Below are 10,400 nucleotides of genomic sequence, written 5' to 3'. Positions count from 1 at the left end.
CAAGGCCGCCACTATTCAAAGCATAATAACATACGTATGCCGACAAGGCTGCCACTACACAATACACAATGATGTACGCAGCCGACAAGGCTGCCCCTGTACAAGCGGACATCCCAAACAAACCATGTCCAGACCATTATCCAAAACATATATATACAACCCACATAATGTCCATAGACCTCTAAGAGTACATTAGTGAAACTCGACGGGACAGGGCCCCGCCATACCCATAGACGAGCAAAAGACTACACAAAAGTTATGTACCAAAACGACTGGGCTCCGGAACAGTGGAGCTCTCCCAATCAGCAGAGTAGATATCCTAGGCGGGAGGATCACCGAACTGTGCGTCTACACCTGCGGGCATGAAACGCAGCCCCCCGAGGAAAGGGGGTTAAGTACGGACAATGTACTGAGTATGTAAAGCATAAGGTAAAGATGACAGGATACCAATATGGCAAGTCGAAACAAAATATCGCTACACATATACCCTTTTAAGTGAAAATCATGCATATATTTAACATTTAAGGTGCCCAGCTTCCCTAGTAAGGGGCTCGGCAAAATAATCATCACGTCATCTCCGTCATCATCATCATCATAACCATCCTCATCACCAATCATATATATAATATACATACCCGGCCCTCTAGTGAGGAACTCGGTGACATATGCAAGAAACTCCGCACGAACATTACCCGGCCCGGGACTCGGTGAAATGATAAATGACTCTATGCACGAGCAGAATATTATGAGCAACCATATGCAATTAAAATCATTTCTTATAACTCAATAGAACAATCAACGTGAACCAGCAAGGAGTATTACCAAAGATTAATGTTTTATCAAGATTATGAACCTTTAATACGATATGGAAACGTAAAATCTCAATGACTCTAAGAAGCACTACCATAGATATTAGAGATCATCATAGCCTTAAACATAGCCGATATATAGAGGAATAATTGTGGAAGCAAGAATATACGTCACTTAGACGCTCTAGAGATAAGTATCAAATCTGTCCGTTATTCGCTTATTTTTAAAAGTCATGCCAAACAAAGAAAGAAGGGACAACGTTACATACCGAATAATCGAGCCGCACGTCCAATATTTACTGCTCAAGCTATTAATCTATAACAAGCAACAATCGTGCCGCAATTAGATAAACATCGTGCTTTACTTTCTTGTAAGCTAGCTAATAATCTAACGAAAATTCGGCAGCACTTCCCCTATTTTCCTTACTTCGTCCCAATCCGACAACAATCCAAATTATCCACAGCAATACCAATAACACATATAACCCAAAGAATCATATTAAACAGCCCCCTCCCCAAAACAGTTCCGTCTCAGCAACCATAGCAGCGAAGCAACGACACACCGAGCGATAACTCGTTTTATAATTCGCAACACATCTACCTTATCGTATTCATCCTTTGGAGTATATACTCATAATCACATTCAACATATACATAATGCCAAAACAGAATTTTCCTGCAGTTTGCTTTAATCAAAACAGCCCAAGCACCAACACGACACCACTAATAATCCGATTATGGTTTCCGTTCATACTTAGCACATTCAATAACTAAAACAAACTTCCTAAGCTACTGGTCACGCCCCCTTCTTAAAATTAATGGATAATTAACAAGGGTATTCTAAAGAATTAACACACCAAACAAGGAGATTACTAACCAAATTATTTGCAGCTGCTGGCCAAGAGTTGCAGGGTTGGTTTCTCCATTTCCATGGCTGCCTAAGACAAGTGGTGAAGAAGAAGATGATATGCAGCAATGCATTTCACCACTTTATTTAGCATGGAGTGGATTTCTCCACCTCATTTAATAGTATGAAGTGGAGGCAGCCCCCCTCTACACCTGTCCACTAAGGCCAGCCCACAATCTGATCCCTTTTTAATTTTTGCCTTGAGTGGTGGGGCCCACTGGATTAAATTAATCCTAATCAGCCACCAATTATGAGTGGTGGGGCCCATTGGATTAAATCAATCCAAATTAGCCACTAATTAATCCCTCACTTAAAGTTAATGGCACTTACATTAGCCAACTCATACTTAATATCACATTTGGAAATAACATCCTTGCCTAATATTTCTTTACGTCTTCTAGATCACGATGCGCACTACGTATAAAAAAAAATACGAGGCATAACATCCTTCCCCCCTTAGGAACATTCGTCCTCGAATGTTAAGTTAGCGTCTTGCAAAAACAAATTCCAGCGAGGTCTCTCTAAAAGTTATACCTATCAACCTGCATTCCGTAACTTACAGATGCCTCACAGCTACATAATCTCATTATCTATCAATATAGTCAAGCCAGAAATTGAATTACCTGCAGGTACGGGGAACAAGTAAGGATACTTATTCTTCATTTCGTCTTCCGCTTCCCAAGTCATCTCCTCCCTATTGTTATTTTGCCACAACACTTTGACGGAAGCCACATCCTTAGTACGTAACCTTCTAACCTGACGATCAAGTATAGCCACGGGTTTCTCCTCATATGACAACTCATCTGTTATCTGAATATCATCTACAGGGAATACTCTAGAAGGATCACCAATACATTTACGTAGCATCGATACATGGAAGACTGGATGTACCGCCTCCAAATCAGATGGTAGACCCAACTCATAGGCAACCTTGCCTATCCTACGAACAATCTGATAAGGCCCAATGTATCTCGGACTGAGCTTCCCCTTCCTGCCGAATCTCATCACACCCCTCATGGGTGATACCTTCAGGAATACCCAGTCACCAATCTGAAACTCCAAATCTCGACGCCGATTATCTGCATATGACTTCTGTCGACTCTGGGCTGCTAATAATCTTTCTTGAATAAGCTTCACCTTGTCAACAGCTTGCTGAATCACATCCGGGCCTATTAACTTAGTCTCGCCAACATCAAACCAACCAATGGGTGATCTGCACTTCCTCCCATATAAGGCCTCGTACGGTGCCATCTGGATACTAGAATGGTAGCTATTGTTATAGGCAAACTCAATGAGCGGCAAGTGGTCATCCCAGCTACCTTTGAAGTCAATAATACAGGCCCGCAACATATCTTCTAATGTCTGAATAGTACGCTCAGCCTGCCCATCAGTCTGAGGGTGAAATGCTGTGCTAAGGTTCACCTGTGTCCCCAATCCCTTCTGAAACGATCTCCAAAAGTTGGCTGTAAATTGAGCTCCTCTGTCTGATATAATGGACGTGGGAACCCCATGAAGTCTCACTATCTCCCTGACATATAACCTCGCATAATCTTCAGCCGAATAAGTAGTCCTGACTGGAAGAAAATGGGCCGATTTCGTCAGCCTATCTACAATAACCCATATAGAGTCATACTTCCGTTGAGTGCGAGGTAAGCCTGTAATGAAGTCCATATTAATCATCTCCCATTTCCAAGTCGGGATCTCTATCTCCTGTAATAATCCACCAGGCTTTTGATGTTCGATCTTGACTTGTTGACAATTCGGGCACTGAGCAACAAACTCCGCTATGTCCTTTTTCATGCCATCCCACCAATATAAGCATCTGAGGTCATGATACATTTTCGTTGACCCTGGGTGAATAGAATAACGGGCAGAGTGTGCCTCTCCCATAACCTGCCGTCGTAGCCCCGCAATATCGGGTACACACAATCTGCCTTCATATCGTAACACTCCGTCAGGTGTAACCTTAAATGGGGTCTTTTCCTTTTGAAGAGATGCATCTCTATACTGTGCCAGAATAGGGTCCTTGTATTGGTGTCTCTTTACCTCATCTATGATTGAGGACTCAGCAACCTCTCGAATAGAAACACCACTATCTTCTGAATTAGCCAGACGGACTCCAAGGCTGGATAGCCGCTGAATGTCCCGAACCATATCCCTCCTTTCTGGTTGTACATCTGTCAAGCTACCCATGGACTTACGGCTAAGAGCATCTGCTACAACATTCGCTTTCCCTGGATGATATAAAATATCAACATCATAATCCTTTAGCAACTCTAACCACCGCCTCTGTCGTAAGTTCAGCTCCTTCTGTTTAAAGATATATTGGAGACTCTTATGATCTGTATAGATGTCCACATGGACACCATATAAATAATTCCTCCATATCTTCAAGGCATGAACCACGACCGCTAACTCCAGATCGTGAGTAGGATAGTTCTTTTCATGCTTCCTAAGCTGTCGGGAGGCATAGGCTATAACTTTGCCATGCTGCATCAATACACATCCTAGCCCAACACCCGAAGCATCATAATAAATAACATAGCCGTCTGGTCCCTCCGGAAGAGTTAGGACTGGAGCTGTAGTCAATTTGTCTTTCAATAGCTGGAAGCTTCGCTCACAAGCATCAGTCCACTGGAACTTGGCTGCCTTTTGAGTTAGCCTTGTCAAAGGCGCTGAAATTGAGGCAAACTTTTCTACGAATCTCCTGTAATATCCTGCTAACCCCAGAAAGTTGCGTACCTCAGTAGGTGTCGTAGGTCTGGGCCAAGTCTTTACCGCCTCAATCTTCTGCGTGTCTACCCGAATACCATCAGCTCCAATAATATGCCCCAAGAATGCCACTGAAGTCAACCAGAACTCGCACTTAGAAAATTTAGCATACAACTTCTGGTGCTGAAGCACCCTAAGTACCGTCCTTAAATGATCTGCATGCTCCTCTTCTGAACGTGAATAGACCAGAATATCGTCTATAAATACAATAACAAACATATCAAGGAATGGTTTAAATACTCGATTCATTAAATCCATGAACACCGCTGGAGCATTAGTCAGCCCAAAAGACAGCACTCTAAACTCATAATGCCCATATCGGGTCCGGAATGCCGTCTTTGGAATATCTGCCTCCCTTACCCGCACCTGATGATAACCTGACCGCAAGTCTATCTTTGAAAAACACTTTGCACCCTGCAACTGGTCAAATAGATCGTCAATCCTTGGGAGGGGATACCTGTTCTTTATTGTTACTTTGTTCAACTGCCTATAATCAATACACATCCGCAGCGACCCATCCTTCTTCCTCACAAACAGTACCGGTGCTCCCCAAGGTGACGTACTAGGCCTGATGAAGCCCTTTTCTAGCAAATCCCTCAATTGCTCTTTCAATTCTTTCAACTCAGCAGGTGCCATTCTATAAGGAGGTATAGATATAGGCTGGGTATCTGGCAGTACATCTATAGTAAACTCTATCTCCCGTTCTGGAGGAAGGCCTGGAAGTTCCTCGGGGAATACATCGGGAAATTCATTAACTACCGGGACTGATTGAAGAGTCGGTGCCTCTGCCTTTATGTCATGCACCCGAATCAGATGGTAAATATAGCCTTTTCTAACCATCTTCCCGGCCTTAAGGTATGAAATGAACTTACCTTTCGGCGATACTGTACTCCCCTTCCACTCTATAATCGGTTCCCCTGGAAATTGAAATCGAACTATCTTTCCTCTGCAATCAACATTAGCATAACAAGCAGCCAACCAATCCATGCCCATGATAATATCAAACTCAATCATATTTAACTCTATTAGATCTGCTACGGTACGACGACTATATATAACTACTGAACAATTCTTATATACTCGCGTAGCTATGACAAAATCTCCTACAGGTGTAGCTACCTCAAATGGTTCTATCAACTCAGACTCTATTCCGATCCTACTAGCAACAAAGGGAGATATATATGATAAGGTAGAACCTGGGTCTATCAATGCATACACACTTCGGGAGAATAGTGATAATATACCTGTGATCACATTAGGTGACGCCTCCTGATCTTGCCTATTAGTCAAAGCATATATACGGTTTGAGGGACCGCTAGAACTGGAAGCTCCACCACGTCCTCTACCACGGCCTGCTGGCGCCTGAATACCCTGCCCCGTAGGGCGCATAGCCACAGAAGAAGATGAACCAGCAACGGACCCTGTAGGCTGTGCCATACCACCTGCACTACCTCTAAGGTGACACTCCCTCATAGTATGGCCCTGACGGCCGCAAGAAAAACACGCACCTGTAGCCCAACGACATTCCCCAGGATGGGACCTACCACAGCGAGAACACCGAGGCAAAGGTGGCCTCGACTGGCTCAAACCCCTGCCCATCTGTGACCCTGACGCCCTAGAGCTCTGACCAGCTTCCGAATATCCCATACGATCGAACCCCCTACCCATGAAACGTGGGGGTGCACTCTGTGCTGGCTGGGAAGAAAATCTAACATGCTGCTGAGACTGCCCGCTTTGAAACTCGTCAGGATAACCTGCTGATCTAACCCTCTTATGCTGGCCTCTATTATAATCTCTATCTGGCTGACGTCCCCGGTGCCGATCCTCTACCCCCTGTGCATATGCCTGCACCCGAGCAATGTCCATACCTGGCTGAAGAGTCACTGCCATACAACCGTCAATCAGATAACGATCCAATCCCATCACATAACGATGTACCCTGTCTGCCATATCAGCCACAATAGTAGGCGCATGCCTAGCCAATGAATCAAACTCGAGGCTATACTCTCGAACGCTCCTGCCATTTTGCTTCAAACGCAAGAATCTATCGACTCTAGCTCGCTTCATCTCTGGAGGCAGGAAGTGGCCCTGGAAAGCCTCCACAAATTCATCCCATACCGCTGGAGGAGCACCCTCACCCCTAGATAACTCCCAAGACTCATACCAATTAATAGCTACATCCCGCAAACGATACGTAGCCAACTCAACAGACTCGGTCTCCGAAGCCTTGATTATCCTCAATGTACGCTGCATCTGACGAATAAACTCTTGCGGATCATCCTGGGGCCTTGACCCAAAGAACTCTGGAGGATTACAACTTAAGAAGTCACGAGCCCTTAAGCTATCAGATCTGTCCGCATGATCAACTCCTAGTCCATGCCTGCGAGCCTGACCTGCCACTAATCTAGTCAGCAATTGAACCGCATCTCTCATGGCCCTATCCTCCGCCCCTGACTGAGGAGCTGGAGGTTCAGATGTTGGGGCCTCGGGGGCTGGTGGTGTCCCCCGAACTGGAGCTGCTGCTGCTCTAAGCTCTTCTGGCGGTGGGGGTGTAGCAGAGCTCTCCGACTGGAGCATCATACCAGGCATAGACTGGGCACGGGCCCTAGTAACTCTCCGGGTCTGACTAGTACCTTCTGCTACCGATTTTCCCTTCTGGGCGGCTGTCGCTTTCTTTGGAGGCATAGCTGAAAACACACGGATTCGTTAGAGAGGGATTATCCTGTTAATATAGCTCTATCGCACGATCTAGAATAAGAAGAAAGAATTACATCCTAAATGTCCTGTAGCTTCCTGTTTATAGATGTGGTGCACAACACACCGATAAACAAGACTCTACTAGACACGGTCTGTAGACACTTCCGAGGAAGAACCGCGCTCTGATACCACTCTTTGTCACGACCCAACCCGATGGGCCGTGACTAGTGCCCGTTTTGGACACTCACATACAAACCTGCTAAGTATAACCAACTGAAACTAAGACAATATGGAATTTAATCAAATCAAGCCAACCCCAACGTCATATATATATAAGAGGACCTGTCTCATAAGGAGTCATAACCATTCAACCATAACAGCATACGCGAGCCGACAAGGCCGCCACTATTCAAAGCATAATAACATACGTATGCCGACAAGGCTGCCACTACACAATACACAATGATGTACGCAGCCGACAAGGCTGCCCCTGTACAAGCGGACATCCCAAACAAACCATGTCCAGACCATTATCCAAAACATATATATACAACCCACATAATGTCCACAGACCTCTAAGAGTACAGTAGTGAAACTCGACGGGACAGGGCCCCGCCATACCCATAGACGAGCAAAAGACTACACAAAAGTTATGTACCAAAACGACTGGGCTCCGGAACAGTGGAGCTCTCCCAATCAGCAGAGTAGATATCCTAGGCGGGAGGATCACCGAACTGTGCGTCTACACCTGCGGGCATGAAACGCAGCCCCCCGAGGAAAGGGGGGTCAGTACGGACAATGTACTGAGTATGTAAAGCATAAGGTAAAGATGACAGGATACCAATATGGCAAGTCGAAACAAAATATCGCTACACATATACCCTTTTAAGTGAAAATCATGCATATATTTAACATTTAAGGTGCCCAGCTTCCCTAGTAAGGGGCTCGGCAAAATAATCATCACGTCATCTCCGTCATCATCATCATCATAACCATCCTCATCACCAATCATATATATAATATACATACCCGGCCCTCTAGTGAGGAACTCGGTGACATATGCAAGAAACTCCGCACGAACATTACCCGGCCCGGGACTCGGTGAAATGATAAAGGACTCTATGCACGAGCAGAATATTATGAGCAACCATATGTAATTAAAATCATTTCTTATAACTCAATAGAACAATCAACGTGAACCAGCAAGGAGTATTACCAAAGATTAATGTTTTATCAAGATTATGAACCTTTAATACGATATGGAAACGTAAAATCTCAATGACTCTAAGAAGCACTACCATAGATATTAGAGATCATCATAGCCTTAGACATAGCCGATATATAGAGGAATAATTGTGGAAGCAAGAATATACGTCACCTAGACGCTCTAGAGGTAAGTATCAAACCTGTCCGTTATTCGCTTATTTTTAAAAGTCATGCCAAACAAAGAAAGAAGGGACAGCGTTACATACCGAATAATCGAGCCGCACGTCCAATATTTACTGCTCAAGCTATTAATCTATAACAAGCAACAATCGTGCCGCAATTAGATAAACATCGTGCTTTACTTTCTTGTAAGCTAGCTAATAATCTAACGAAAATTCGGCAGCACTTCCCCTATTTTCCTTACTTCGTCCCAATCCGACAACAACCCAAATTATCCACAGCAATACCAATAACACATATAACCCAACGAATCATATTAAACAGCCCCCTCCCCAAAACAGTTCCGTCTCGGCAACCATAGCAGCGAAGCAACGACACACCGAGCAATAACTCGTTTTATAATTCGCAACACATCTACCTTATCGTATTCATCCTTTGGAGTATATACCCATAATCACATTTAACATATACATAATGCCAAAACAGAATTTTCCCGCAGTTTGCTTTAATCAAAACAGCCCAAGCACCAACACGACACCACTAATAATCCGATTATGGTTTCCGTTCATACTTAGCACATTCAATAACTAAAACAAACTTCCTAAGCTACTGGTCACGCCCCCTTCTTAATATTAATGGATAATTAACAAGGGTATTCTAAAGAATTAACACACCAAACAAGGAGATTACTAACCAAATTATTTGCAGCTGCTGGCCAAGAGTTGCAGGGTTGGTTTCTCCATTTCCATGGCTGCCTAAGACAAGTGGTGAAGAAGAAGATGATATGCAGCAATGCATTTCACCACTTTATTTAGCATGGAGTGGATTTCTCCACCTCATTTAATAGTATGAAGTGGAGGCAGCCCCCCTCTACACCTGTCCACTAAGGCCAGCCCACAATCTGATCCCTTTTTAATTTTTGCCTTGAGTGGTGGGGCCCACTGGATTAAATTAATCCTAATCAGCCACCAATTATGAGTGGTGGGGCCCATTGGATTAAATCAATCCAAATTAGCCACTAATTAATCCCTCACTTAAAGTTAATGGCACTTACATTAGCCAACTCATACTTAATATCACATTTGGAAATAACATCCTTGCCTAATATTTCTTTACGTCTTCTAGATCACGATGCGCACTACGTATAAAAAAAAAATACGAGGCATAACATTAGAATCTCTATCTTTACTTCTAATTGTGATTAACTGTTGTTAAGTCATAATATTACATTGGAGTATGCCTTATACTAGGATTATAGGGTGGTATTATGTTGAACTAAAATTTCTTGACTATGTTGTGAGGTTTATTAAGGTGTATGTGATATAAGGATGGCAAAAACTATCAATGTGCCTTAATATGCTATGAAATGCTAATGTGTTAGCCTTACTTATATGAATTGTGATGGAAGGACTTATACTCATACAATTCTTATTGAGATATTGATGATAATGATTATAGAAGGGGTAGACCCTATGACCTAAATTAATCTATGATAATTAAAGGCTTAAAGACATTTCAAAAAGGAACTCTAGCTTAGCACCGAGTCAACTAGATTGAGAAGTGTCCCTTCCCACATAGGGAAGGTAGGGACACTATGTTACTCTAGAGATTGGAGACTATAATGCATGGCGCATAAAGTGGGTCCGAACTATTTCTCCTAGTTCTTGAACTATGTTGCCCCCATAGGAATACTACCTACTGGATCCGCATAGTTGCTATGTTTCATGTTTTGGTACTACCTTGCCAAGTAGTCCGCCATCTTTTGGAGTAATGTTTTATGAAACCGGATTTCACAATAGACAATGTGGTCTATGTCGGTTAGGGCAAGA

General features: G+C 43.5%; 1 protein-coding gene across 1 annotated transcript; it reads right to left on the bottom strand.

Annotated features, from left to right (window-relative positions):
• Positions 1 to 311: 311 nt before the first annotated feature.
• Positions 312 to 7,418, bottom strand: LOC114078309. The gene is made up of 2 exons (XM_027918920.1): positions 5,733 to 7,418; positions 312 to 354 (listed from the first exon to the last, which is right to left on the bottom strand). The coding sequence occupies exons 1-2, from the start codon at positions 7,171 to 7,173 to the stop codon at positions 320 to 322; spliced, it is 1,476 nt and encodes a 491-aa protein (XP_027774721.1). The 5' UTR covers positions 7,174 to 7,418; the 3' UTR covers positions 312 to 319.
• Positions 7,419 to 10,400: the final 2,982 nt, after the last annotated feature.

The sequence above is a fragment of the Solanum pennellii genome, chromosome 8, assembly GCF_001406875.1.
Source record: "Solanum pennellii chromosome 8, SPENNV200".
NCBI classification, from domain to species: domain Eukaryota; kingdom Viridiplantae; phylum Streptophyta; class Magnoliopsida; order Solanales; family Solanaceae; genus Solanum; species Solanum pennellii.
This window is presented reverse-complemented; position numbering and strand designations above follow the sequence as displayed.

Excerpts from the sequence above, each read along its gene's own strand:
- LOC114078309 (XM_027918920.1), bottom strand. The coding sequence starts at position 7,173 with ATGCCTCCAAAGAAAGCGACAGCCGCCCAGAAGGGAAAATCGGTAGCA. Across the intron at positions 355-5,732 it reads GTCACCTAATGTGATCACAG|GTGTAGACGCACAGTTCGGT; the intron begins GTATATTATCAC and ends TCATGCCCGCAG.